This window comes from Hemiscyllium ocellatum, chromosome 7 (genome assembly GCF_020745735.1).
Source record: "Hemiscyllium ocellatum isolate sHemOce1 chromosome 7, sHemOce1.pat.X.cur, whole genome shotgun sequence".
NCBI classification, from domain to species: domain Eukaryota; kingdom Metazoa; phylum Chordata; class Chondrichthyes; order Orectolobiformes; family Hemiscylliidae; genus Hemiscyllium; species Hemiscyllium ocellatum.
The window spans coordinates 100,850,266-100,863,401 of NC_083407.1; the positions used below are offsets into that span (position 1 = coordinate 100,850,266).

Sequence of the window (13,136 nt, forward strand, 5' to 3'; positions counted from 1 at the left end):
TCTATGCAATGAGTTGCTTTGTGCAATGTGCTTTGCAAATTGTCTATCCAGTGCAATCCGCTGCCTTTCCTGTTTGACCATTGTCCTGTTGTTGCAGTTTACCCAGACGGGAGGGTTTGCATCTCGATTCTTCATGCACCCGGCGATGACCCTATGGGCTACGAGAGCAGTGCAGAACGGTGGAGTCCTGTTCAAAGTGTTGAGAAGATTCTCCTTTCAGTCGTGAGCATGTTGGCAGGTAAAGATCAGTGTGGATTCTGCTACTGACCAGAATTAGAGGAGGCTGGAGTGAGATTGTGTTTATACTTGAGTCCTAGATGTAATGTGGGTTTCAAGAGAACTATCCTGTTTGTAGTGGTGTCCTGTGTCCTGTGCCCTCTGCCCACACCATAAGCCTGGTGTAAGAAAGTTAAAATACTGCAATAAAATGTTGTTATAATTATTTATTAATCATTTAGCACAATCTGATGACATTCAGCCAATCATACTTGTGCTCACTCTCTGGAAAAATGATTCAGTTAATCCCATTGCTTTGCACTCTCTCTTGTCTGTGCAGCCCTGTAATTTTTGAAACAAGATCAATTTTCTTTTCAAACTTGTCTTAAATCTGGCCATCTGAAAGCTGCCATTTTTTAAAAAATTCTTACTCAATGAATGAAGTAAATTACCATTTTTTTTATTTGTCTACATATAGCATTGGCGTGATGGATCGCTAACCTAGTTAAGGGCCCTGTGTACCAGTCTTTACCTGCAATTTGGTCTGACTGACCTTTGGCCTCAGCCATAAAGCTAGCGAGATGCACTGTCGATTATATTTTTGAGTCTGCCTCCACCATTCTTTAACCTATTGTATTCCAGATCTCAATAGCTCCATACATTAAAAATAAAAATTTTTTCTTTGTTACTTGTTTTAAATTTATCCTCTGATTATCGCCCTTCCTACCAATGTAAATTGTGTTTTTCTACAGTGACCAATTATCTAAACAATTCATTTATTTATTGTTCATAAGATATTCAGACATACAAATTATCATTGTCTTAGATACCAACAGTGATTACAATTAAAATGTTAACCACAACATCTAAAGAAATTGAAATGATTATTTTAAATAGTTTGAATTGACGTAACATTGCACTGCAAAAGGCTCACATAATGCTTTTTAAAGTTCATATTTGGGGAATGCTGGCCATCGCTTGATAGAGATAATGAGGCACTTTTATTTTGGACTACTACTGTCCTTGTGATTATAGTTACTCATAGTGCTAATAGGGAAAGAATTCTAGGAATTTGACCCAACAATGATGAAGGAACTGCAATTACATACCCATCTTGGATGATGTGACTTGAAAAAGATCCTGCAGATGGTGGCATATTTGATCGCCTAGGTGACAGAGTTTGCGAATTTAGGAGGTACAGTTGATAAAATCTTAAAAAGTTGCTGAAGTGCATCCTATTGTTTGCACGCACTGCAGCATGGTGTACGGTGATGAAAGGAATGAATATTTAAGATGACATCAGGGTAGCCTATTAATGTTTGTGTGCATCTCCTGGGGATCCACCTCTTCCAAAACACTGTAAATTAGTCTCCTGGGACCTTGTAGGGGAAAGTCACAAGGCTTGCGGTTTTAAAAAGGTAATAAAGTGACTGAACAGCTGGGAGTGTGGGTCCTATGAAATTTTAGAGCAGTGTTGGACGTTGGAAAGTGAAGCAGAGTCCATAGTGAGCACCTGGCTGGAAGAGATGGGAAGAGGTAAGATTTTAACAGGTCATTTTCAAATTCGAAGGCAAAAATCAAAAGCGACAAACGACTGGTACAGAGAACCCAAGCCATCTGACAACAGCTGGAGGAAGGGAAAATATGGATGAATGTGGATCACACCGCCACCTGGTGCTCAAGGATCTGCAATTACAAAATCTAAAGCAAACAGTGCACTGATGAACCAGAATTATTGGGTGCACAAAGTATGTGTTGTGTTCCAGGACTAATACAGGAAATATTGAATATATGTTTCTGAATGGCTTGGGCTGCAGCATTATGGGTTCAGTAATGCTCCAAGAAAATGTCGTCTTATAAGAAGGAAAGTGATGAAAAGTTAGAGTTGGGAAAGGGGAAAGCAAATAGTTCAGAGTAAACACTGAGAAACTGAATGGAAGTAAAGCTGAGAAAAGGAACTGGCTGCAGGGAGAGAAGTTAACATATATTCTATGTACTAGAAATAAAAGTGAAAAATTAATTGAGCAGGGAGAGTACACTTAGTGAGGGTAAAAAGGTTTCCAAGGAGTAAAGACAAGCTGAAGGAGATGGCTGTAAGCCTTGAATTAGGAGCTGAAATACATAATCTCAAAACAGGCACATTACACATGTATGTACATAGCATATCATTCATTAGGTTTATGGATTTGGAGATGCTGGTGTTGGACTGGGGTGTACAAAGTTAAAAATCACACAACACCAGGTTATAGTCCAACAGGTTTAATTGGAAGCACACTAGCTTTCGGAGCGACGCTCCTTCATCAGGTGGTAGTGGAGAGCTCGATCCTAACACACAAATTTATAGCAAAAATTTACAGTGTGATGTAATTGAAATTATACATTGAAAAATACCTTGATTGTCTGTTGAGACTTTCATCTGTTAGAATACAGTGATAGTTTCACTTCTTTCACGTGTAAATCACAAAATCTTTTTTAAAAAGTTGCATTCTCAGGTTAGCTGTAACAATGGTGATAGCTAGACAATATGTTGAAAGTGTTCGCCCCCTGTGCTCTCTGTCTATGCCATGATGTTTAGATTGATTCTAATCTAAAAAGTGAGAAAACAGTGTTTTACATGAATTCATGCAGTTTTTGACCAAAGTACAATGTAACTCTGCAAATACAAATTCACCCTACAAAATATCTTTGTGCACGTGGGTCTTTGTCTGCCTGTGTTTTGTGTGTGTTTGTGTTTGTGTTTGTGTGTATGCATATGCATATAGTGAGTGTGGAGTGTCTGAAGTCTGTGAGGGGGTGCATGTGTCAGTGTGTGTGCATGTCTGGGGTGGGGGGGTTGTGAGTGTCTGTGAGAGAGAATGTATATGTGTGTGCATGAGTGTAGAGTGGTCTAAGTCTCAGAGGGTGTGTGTGTGTGTGTGTGTGTGTGTGTGTGTGTGTGTGTGTGTGTGTGTGTGTGTGTGTGTGTGTGTGTGTAGTGCAATGGTGGTCACCTGTAATGTGACATGAACCCAAGGTCCCGGTTGAGGCCCTCCCTATAGGTATGGAACTTAGCTACCAGCCTCTGCACGGTCACTTTTCACTGCTGCCTGTCCCAAAGTCCGCCTTGGAGGATGGTCACCCGAATGTCCTGGACCGCTGAAGTGTTCTCCACTGGGAGGGAACACTCCTGTCTGTTGATTGTTGTGTAGTGCCCATTCATCCGTTGTCGTAGCCTTTGCTCGGTTTCCACAATGTACCATGCCTGAGGGTATCCTTGTCTGCAATGTGTAAGATAGACAACGTTGGCTGAGTCACATGAGTAGCTGCCATGTACAAGGTGGGAGGTGTCCCCACGTGTAATGGTGGTATCCATGTCCACACTCTGACATGTCTTACAGCGCCTACCATGACAGGGTTGTATGGAGTTGTCCTGAGAGCCGGGCAGCTTGCCAAACCTCAAACAGATCATTGTTTGTAGCCAGCTGCCCAGCTCTCAGGACAACTCCATATAACCCTGTCACGGTAGGCCCTGCAAGACATGTCAGAGTGTGGACATAGATACCACCATTACACGTGGAGACACCTCCCACCTTGTACATGGCAGGTACTTGCGTGACTCAGCCAACGTTGTCTGTCTTATACGTTGCAGACAAGGATGCCCTCAGGCATGGTACATTAAGGAAACCGAGCAAAGGCTACGACAACGGATGAATGGGCACTACACAACAATCAACAGACAGGAGTGTTCCCTCCCAGTGGAGAACACTTCAGCGGTCCAGGACATTCGACCTCGGACCTTCGGGTGACCATCCTCCAAGGCGGACTTCGGGACAGGCAGCACCGAAAAGTGGCCGTGCAGAGGCTGATAGCTAAGTTCGGTACCCATAGGGAGGGCCTCAACTGGGACCTTGGGTTTATGTCACATTACAGGTGACCACCATTGCACTATACACACACACGGACACACACATACACAAACACCCACACACACCCTACAGGCACACACATCCTCTCAAAGACTTAGACCACTCTACGCTCATGCACACACATATACATTCTCTCTCACAGACACTCACACTCCCCCGCCCCGACACATGCACACACACTCCCATATTTGCACATGCACCCCCTCACAGACGTAAGACACTCTACACTGACTACACACACACATACACTCTCTCTCACACTCACAACCCCCAATCCAGACAGACAAAGACCCACATGCACACATATACATATATTTTGTGAGGTGAATTTGTACTTGCAGAGGTACTTTGTTCTTTGCTCAAAAACTGCATAAATTCATGTAAAACTCCTTTATCTCACTTTTTAGATTAGAATCAATCTAAACATCATGGCATAAACAGAGAACACAGGGGGCTAACACCTTCAACATATTGTCTAGCTATCACCATCGTTAACAGCTAACCCGAGAATGCAACTTTTTCATAAAAAACAGGTTTTGTGATTTACACAGGAAGGAAGTGAAACTATCATGGTATTCAAACAGATGAAAGACTCAACAGACAATCAAAGTATTTTTCAATGTATAATTTTAGTTACATCGCATTGTAAATTTTTGCTGTAAATTCTGTGTGTTAGGATTGAGCCCTCCACTACCACCTGATGAAGGACCGTCGCTCCAAAAGCTAGTGTGCTTCCAATTAAACCTGTTGGACTATATCCTGGTGTTGTGATTTTGAACTAGGTTTATGGAGTTAACTTAGCATAATTGCTTTTCAATTTTGCATTCCTGTTGGCCAATTTATAATCTTCCCAAATATCTTTTGTAGCATGTTTTGAATGTGTTCAGCAGTGTTGCTTATCAGTGGTACAACAGTTAGGCAACCATAATTCTGCTTGCTTCAGTGTTTTGGGCATTTAGATCAAAGGCAGAAAACAATATGTGTAAGGAAATGTTTGCATTGAGCAGGACTATTATAGTTTAGAAATGTTTTGCCCCAAATTTAGACTTTGTCATTTAAAAGTAAATCATCTAGAACCATACAATATGACAGCACAAAGGCAGGGCATTCGGACGATCGTACCTGGGTCAGCTCCTTGGAAGTGCTATCCTCTTCATCCCAATCCTCTAAGTCTTCACCTACAGTCCTGAAAACTTTTGTATTTTCATCTTAAAAATTGCTATTGAATTTGTTACCATCACCCTTTCAGTCCATGTATTCCAGGGCACATTTACTTGTAAAGAAAAGTTGTCGTATCTCCCCTAGTTCTTGTGCCTATTGCTTTAAATCTGAGCACTCTGTTTATCCACTAGAAATAGAGTCTTCCTATCAACAGGAATTAAACCCTCAATAGGAGATTGATTAGCAAGGTTAGATCTCACGGAATACAGGGAGAACGAGCCGTTTGGATACAGAACTGGCTCAAAGGTAGAAGACAGAGGGTGGTGGTGGAGGGTAGTTTTTCAGACTGGAGGCCTGTGACCAGTGGAGTGCCACAAGGATCGGTGCTGGGTCCTCTACTTTTTGTCATTTACATGAATGATTTGGATGCAAGCGTGAGAGGTACAGTTAGTAAGTTTGCAGATGATACCAAAATTGGAGGTGTAGTGGACAGAAAAGAGGGTTACTTCAGATTACAACAGGATCTGGACCAGATGGGCCAAATGGGCTGAGAAGTGACAGATGGAGTTTAATTCAGATAAATGTGAGGTGCTGCATTTTGGGAAAGCAAATCTTAGCAGGACTTATACACTTAATGGTAAGGTCCAAGGGAGTGTTGCTAAAAAAAGAGACCTTGGAGTGCAGGTTCATAGCTCCTTGAAAGTGGAGTCGCAGGTAGATAGGATAGTGAAGAAGGCATTTGGTATGCTTTCCTTTATTGGTCAGAGTATTGAGTACAGAAGTTGGAGATCATGTTGCGCCTGTACAGGATATTGGTTATACCACTGTTGGAATATTGCATGCAATTTTGGTCTCCTTCCTATCAAAAAGATGTTGTGAAACTTGAAAAGGTTCAGAAAAGATTTACAAGCATGTTGCCAGGGTTGGAGGAATTGAGCTATAGGGAGAGGTTGAACAGGCTGGAGCTGTTTTCCCTGGAGTGTTGGAGGCTGAGGGGTGACTTTATAGAGGGGCATGGATTGGATAAATAGAAAAAATCATTTCCCTGGGGTCGGGGAGTCCAGAACTAGAGGGCATAGGTTTAGGGTGAGAGGGGAAAGATATAAAAGAGACCTAAGGGGCAACTTTTTAACACAGGTGGTGGAATGTGTATGGAATGAGCTGCCAGAGGAAGTGGTGGAGGCTGGTACAATTGCAACATTTAAGAGGCATTTGGATGGGTATATGAATAGGAAGAGTTTGGAGGAATATGGGCCGGGTGCTGGCAGGTGGGACTAGATTGCATTGGGATACCCGGTCAGCATGGATGTATTGGACAGAAGAGTCTGTTTCCATGCTGTACATCCCTATAACTCTCGACTTTATATGTTAAATCTCTCCTAATCGTCTGTGCTCCAAAGATGGCAATTTCTGTTTCCCATCACTCCACTTAACAAATTCTTCATCCTTGGTTTCACATTGGTAAGTCTGTCTGTTCACCGTCCAAGGCTTTGTCATTATGCTAAATTAAGATGCCCTGAATCGGACATGGGTTTGCCCTCAGCTGCAATACCGTGATTTAAGTTTACCTACATTTCCTTGCACTTATGCACACCTATTAATAAAGCCATTCTTCTAGATCTTTGGTTGCTACAATTTTGTTTGGTCTTAATGTTGCTTTTTTCTCTCCTTTCCACAGAGCCAAATGATGAAAGTGGTGCCAATGTGGATGCCTCAAAAATGTGGCGAGATGATAGGGGACAGTTCTACAAAATAGCTCAACAAACAGTGCGGAAATCCCTTGGACTGTGAGCAGAGAGCCCTGCAATTGTATAGGATCACCTGAAGTATTTAATGGTTCTTTGCACCTTGCAGTTTGTCTCCTGCTTTCCATATCCAAGGATAAAGTTAGGATTGCCGTTTTTCTTTCCAGCTTGTATTAGGATAGCCCATTTAATGGTCTCTGTTAAAACATAAGCAGACAAGGCGTGGCTTTCATGGCTGTTATTGTTTTCCATTTAATAATGGTGGAACTTACTTGGATGAAATAGCTGAAGGGATAAAATAACCTTCCCACAAGAGGGTCCAACAGTTTCTCAGTGAGTGTTTTTTTTTCTCTGAAGCATTGCTTTTAATGAGATCGGGTGTGGTATTTCAATTGGACTGGTGTGTGCAGTTTCCATCTTAGTGCTGCTAATAGAATAGAAGACTCAATGCCATAACATTTGTTTCATCTTGGTTGAATGCAAACAAATTCCGAGGCTCAGGTTTGAATGGGAAGTTTGTTTTGTCCTACTTGTATGGACATGCTTTTGCAGCAGACAATGAAGCAGGGTACTTCCAGCAAGCTTTTCTTAATCATTAAAAAGATGAGGGAAGCGTGATATGGGATCTCATTCACTACATGATCAGGGTACCCTCCTATCTCTATCCAGCACTTTCATTTGTTCTCGTTAATGTTTTCTAGAATATTTGGCCCTTTTAATGGAGTGAAATAAAAGGTATAAAAGCGAGAAGATATTAGAGTTTACAAAATAACAAAACAGCATGAATGAACTTAGTGAAAGTCTGACATCTCCCAACCATGGAGAGCTCAAAATACCATCTGAAATTGGTTTTATGCTGTTTCCTGCCAGTGTATCCATCCCTGATGTGTCTGTGCGTGTGGGGGTTGATCTGCATGTGAGAGTCTGACTGTGTGTGGGCCAATGGGTGTGTCAGTCGGTCTGTGTTGCCACTGGTGAGCAAAGGAAGTCAATCTGAAGAGGCCAAAATCTTGTATTCTTAGCATTAACTTCAGATCCAGTCGATATTTATATACGTACTTCTCATTCTTGCACCCCTTCCTCCTTTTAAGAAGCAAGCAATGTACCCATCTAACTGGTAGTTGACACTGAAGTGATTTTAACCCGTGACTTTGAATGATGCTGGTTTTAATCTGCAGCCTCACTCGCTGGACAGAATGTCTTGCTGCCACTCCAAGCTCTCACTATAGTAAGCTAGCTGTTTTTTGTATAAAGCTTCCCCCACTTCAGGCTGCCGCAGCCAGCCACATGAAATATGTACCAGTGTTTTTTTGACATTCCTCTTGTCTGTCACATAATATATATAACATGGTCAATGTAGAAGTCAGGTAAGAAGTAGCCTGTGTTTGTGGAAAAAAGGGATAATGATTTCACCAGAATTTTGGGGGATTCTCATGGTATAAAGAAACAAAAAAGAACAACATCAGTCAATATGCTGCCACAGAGCCCATACCTGAGGGGCAGTCATGTGGTTTCCAGTTGTGGCAGCACTAGCCATGGATTGTTTGGGGCAGTGGTTTTCAAACTATATTTTAGTTGAAGTACTCTTTTTTCTAATGGGTTAATAATCAGGGACCACCCATTTAAATTATAATGCTACAAACGCTTAATGCAAAATTCATCAGTGTCCTCCTAAAAGAGCAACCAAATTTTGCAATGCTTATTGAGATTGGTGGTGCGAAAACCTTTCTCTGTTCAGCTTGAAGTCTCACCTTACAAGTTCAGTAACATTTCTGTTGAAGACTTTCCAACAATTGACAGGAGTGGGATTAGGTTCGGTGACTATTTTGGAAACAAAGCCACTATTTTAGGTATAACCCTCACTGGCCACTGCCTTTGAGCACAATTATAAATTGGTTTAGGATTTTTCCTCCCCCATTTGCTATTTACTGGCCTTTCTATACTGGATTGATACTGGTACGTTGCCTGGTATGTGGCATTTCTGCCACTAGGATGCTACCAGTACCCAGGACTACGACTATAGCTCAAGTCCAGTTACTGGTGCAGCTGCTGTATTCAATGAATAAAGCTCAGCTTGATTAGCATTTTAGCTCTCTGTGCACAGGCTTAGGTGGCTGCTCCACTTTCCCTTCCCAGTCTATTTTCAGAATTGCCCCAGCCTCTGTGCTACTGAACAATCCTTCCTACATGTCCCACTGATTCCAGGAGTTGATACAGAACTCTCCAGAGTGTGAGTTTGCAGTTGAGCTGGTCAAACAGGCCAAGAAAATTAAAATACTAATAAAGAGTACTGGCCTGACCTGGACCATTGCAGCAGTGGATTGTTTGTATTAACGTGCAGGCTCTCTAGAAAGTCTCTGTGGACAGATCCTAGTTTGAGGATCACTGGTACCAGGTATTAGTGGCCAATAGGAATGGGCCACTCCTTTTGGTTACGAACCTGACCCTAGTGCAAATTGGTCAAAATTGCATTTAACATACAGTTCAAAAATGAATCTTTTAGTCCGTGCCCATATTTATATTCCATACAAGCCTTTCCCCACCTTACCCAATCTAATCTTACTGGCCTATCCTTTTATTGGTTTTTTTTCCATTGTGAACATATCCACTTTCCCTTTAAATGCACATGTGCTATTTGCATGACTCGTTGTCATGGTGAATTCCACATTCTCATTACACTCTGGAAGTTTTTGCTGAGCTCTATATTTTATAGTGATTTATACATTTGAAAAATGTCACCCTGCTTCTCAAAGACTCAGTGGTTAGTACTGCTGCCTCACAACGCCAGGGACCCGGGTTCAATTCAGGCAACTGTCTGTGTGCAGTTTGTACATTTTTCCTGTGTCTGCGTGGGTTTCATCCGGGTGCTCCAGTTTCCTCTCTCAATCCAAAGATGTGCAGGCTAGGTGGATTGGCCATGCTAAATTGACCATAGCATTCAGGGATGTGTAGGTTAGGTGCATTAGTCAGGAAAATGTGGAATAAGAGGGTTAGGGGAATTGGTCTAGGTGGATAACTCTCTGGAGGGTTGGTGTGGACTTGTTGGGTCAAATGGCCTGTTTCCACACTGTAGGGATTCTAATTCTATAGTTGGCTTATTGGGGGTGGCAAGTAGAAAGTAGTTTGTTGTGCAGCTTGGTTGTACCTCACCCTTGGAACCTGTTGCTGACAATTGGTGCAAAATATCGCAGCAATTTTTTTTCTGACAGCGGTCAATTTAAACATTTACTTCTCTCGCTCACAGCAATTCAGATTTTCAGGTGACATGAGTCATTCAACAGTAATGAATATGTTGGTAATGTGCTCTTTGAGGAGTGAAGTATCAGACCAGTCCTAGAATCTAGTAACTGAAGCAGCACTAATTCCAGCTTGTCATCAGCAATACTGGTAATCACAGGAGATTAAATGGGAGTTAAACAGTCAGCTTGTGTACACAACGCTAGTAGTGACAGGCTCATGAAGTTGGTGAAAAGGCTTTTAAATCTGTGACTGAATTACAATGAAGTTTTTACTTGGATATTAGGGAAAATAATGCTAATTAAGGTTTATTGAAGTATCGCATTAGAAGTTTAAGGGTATGCTGTAATTCTCAGATTGTACTGTATTTCAGGCTGAAAGATGTACAAACTTTGTAGATCTATGAAAATTATATTCTGGGAACAAATTTCAAAATCGGCCTGAACGGAGGTAGTTAAAAAGCATGTCTGAAAGGGCTGCTTTTTTATAGATTCAACCAGAAATGATTGGGCCCTTCGTAATCCAGTTTCACAGTCCACTGCGTGGTCATAATTTGACAATCTTGCTTCACCAACACAAGGAACGTGCAATGCAGGAATGGGAATACAACGCCTGTGAGACTGAAAACTGGACTAGTCATTTCAGGATTCCGATACTGTCTTGGCATTATAGTTAATCTGGACTCCACTAATGAGCAATGTGAAAGGACTAGTATCTGTTCACTTTCCAAAAATCAGAGGTCCAGTGATAGGAGCCAGTCATGATGTGCCTCCCACACTTCATTAAAACAGGAGTAGCCCTTGGGCCTCGTCTACTATTGAATTACAGATATGTCTTGACTTCACTTACCCACTTTGAGTCCATATCCAATATCCTAAACTAAGAAAATCTATCAATCTCACTTCTTAATTTTTCAATTCACACTCCCCAAACAAGACATCAACAATTTTTGAGATCATCACAAAATCTTCAATAAAAGCCTTAATGTGGGTGTTGTGATAGCTGGTTATGACTTCTATTTTCTAAACCAAAGTATTATACCTGTGAAACTAAATTTTATTGCAATATGCCAATATTTTAAAATAAGTTTAATTGCTCTGGACTCGCACTTGTACAGTGTCACAAAATCATAGTCTAACTGATCCGCACCAACCATTTTATCTGGAGTCATGGCCCCCATATACATCTCCACGTTTCATGAAATTTAGTGTTGTTTCTTACGGAAAATCTTTGCTACTTTATGACGACCAAATGGACCATAACATACAAATGGTATAATTTAATCCCTTTTATAGATAGTGTCATGAGATAATTAAATTAAAGCTGCATTAATAACATGCAGAGGTTACAGTTCATTGAATTACAGAATTCACAGTATAGGAACAATCTATTGGCTCAGTCTGCAAGTGTTCATACTGCATGTGATCATCCTTCAATTTTATCTGACTCTTTTTAACATATTTTTCTATTCCTTTCTCCTTCATTTATTTATCTAACCCTATGTCTCTGGCATTGACCTGAATCACTCCACTGTCTACCAACTAATGATGATTCTAAATTATTTTAATCTGTCCAATGTGAGTATTCTCAAGGTGAGAAAGAGTTGAACTGGAAATGTTGTAATTTAGCCAGACATCTGCCTAGCTTTATTTCTGTGGAAATTTGGTTCTGATAGATGTTACCATTGTAACTTATTATTTTACCTAGTTTGATTTGAAACTAGAACTGAACAAATTTGCAGTAAATTTTGCGCCTTTGATGGATTTTCTGTTCTCTCTAATGTACTGCGGAAACATTACTGAAAGTTATCTGTAAAACAATCTCTGGGATCCAAAAAATGTTTTTGAAGGGAGGGCGAGCAGGGTGATGGGGATTGTTGCGTCATCCGTCACTGTACAGATGAGAAGCAGTGGCTATTTATAAAAGAATTGGGGAATCACCTAGTGTTTTACAAGCAAATCTGTAAAGTTAAGCAGTCTGTGCTCCCTTTGTCTCTGTCTTGATGCCTATACAGTCTAAAATAATAAGTGTTATGTTCCCTGTGCTGTTACTTTGCAGCAACATCTTGCATTTGTGCAGCACCTTTTAAGATACAGAAAGCACAAGGGAATGCAATGATTGCTGAGGCAAAGGAGGAGATATTAGGAGAATGATCAAAAGTTGGTGAAACGGAATTTAAGGAACAGACAGTCTTAAAGTGCGATAGCCAAACATATCAATATTCACAAATAATTGGTTCAGGTGGAACCATTGTTTGCTTATTCTATTGAAATATATTAAAAGATGGTTTTATCTCATATCAACTTCTTGGCTGGTTTAGATACCCAACAATGAAAGGTTTATTTTTCTCCTGTGTAAAAATGTATACTATATATAAATAAAGTAAAATTTCTAGATGCTTCCTGAACTGAATGGCTTGATGAGTTTTGTATAATCTCTTAATTTTCTCAGCTATAAATAACATTTGCTTCAGATTTATTAATCTTTTGTTTGTCAAAGGAATGCACAACCTGAAGCCTGTTTTCAGTAGGCTGTACCTGCTGGATTGAGGGAGCACTTCATTCTTCCCCCACCAGCCTGTACCAACTTAGATTTGCTCTGATTCTCATTCTGAAAAGCCAAAACTAACAGATTCACATCTGGTCTGCAAATGGATTGAATGTTTCACAGCATCAGAAGATCAGTCGAAAAGGGTGGCACTGGAAAAGCACTGCAGGTCAGGCAGCATCCGAAGAGCAGGAATTCCTGATGAAGCACTTATTCGCAAAACATCGACTTTCTTACTCCTCAGATGCTGCCTGACCTGCTGTGCTTTCCCAGCGCCACACTTTTCAATTCTGACTCCAGCATCTGCAGTTCTCACTTTCCCCAC

General features: G+C 40.9%; 1 protein-coding gene across 1 annotated transcript in view; it reads left to right on the plus strand.

Annotated features, from left to right (window-relative positions):
- ube2g2 (ubiquitin-conjugating enzyme E2G 2 (UBC7 homolog, yeast)) overlaps positions 1-12,650 on the plus strand; it is a 43,180-nt gene extending 30,530 nt beyond the window's left edge. Inside the window, exons 5-6 of the mRNA XM_060827598.1 lie at positions 98-238; positions 6,961-12,650. Coding sequence (XP_060683581.1) covers positions 98-238; positions 6,961-7,073 — 254 coding nt within the window. The 3' untranslated portion in view covers positions 7,074-12,650. The remainder of the gene's footprint in view (positions 1-97; positions 239-6,960) is intronic.
- The last annotated feature ends 486 nt before the right edge of the window (positions 12,651-13,136 follow it).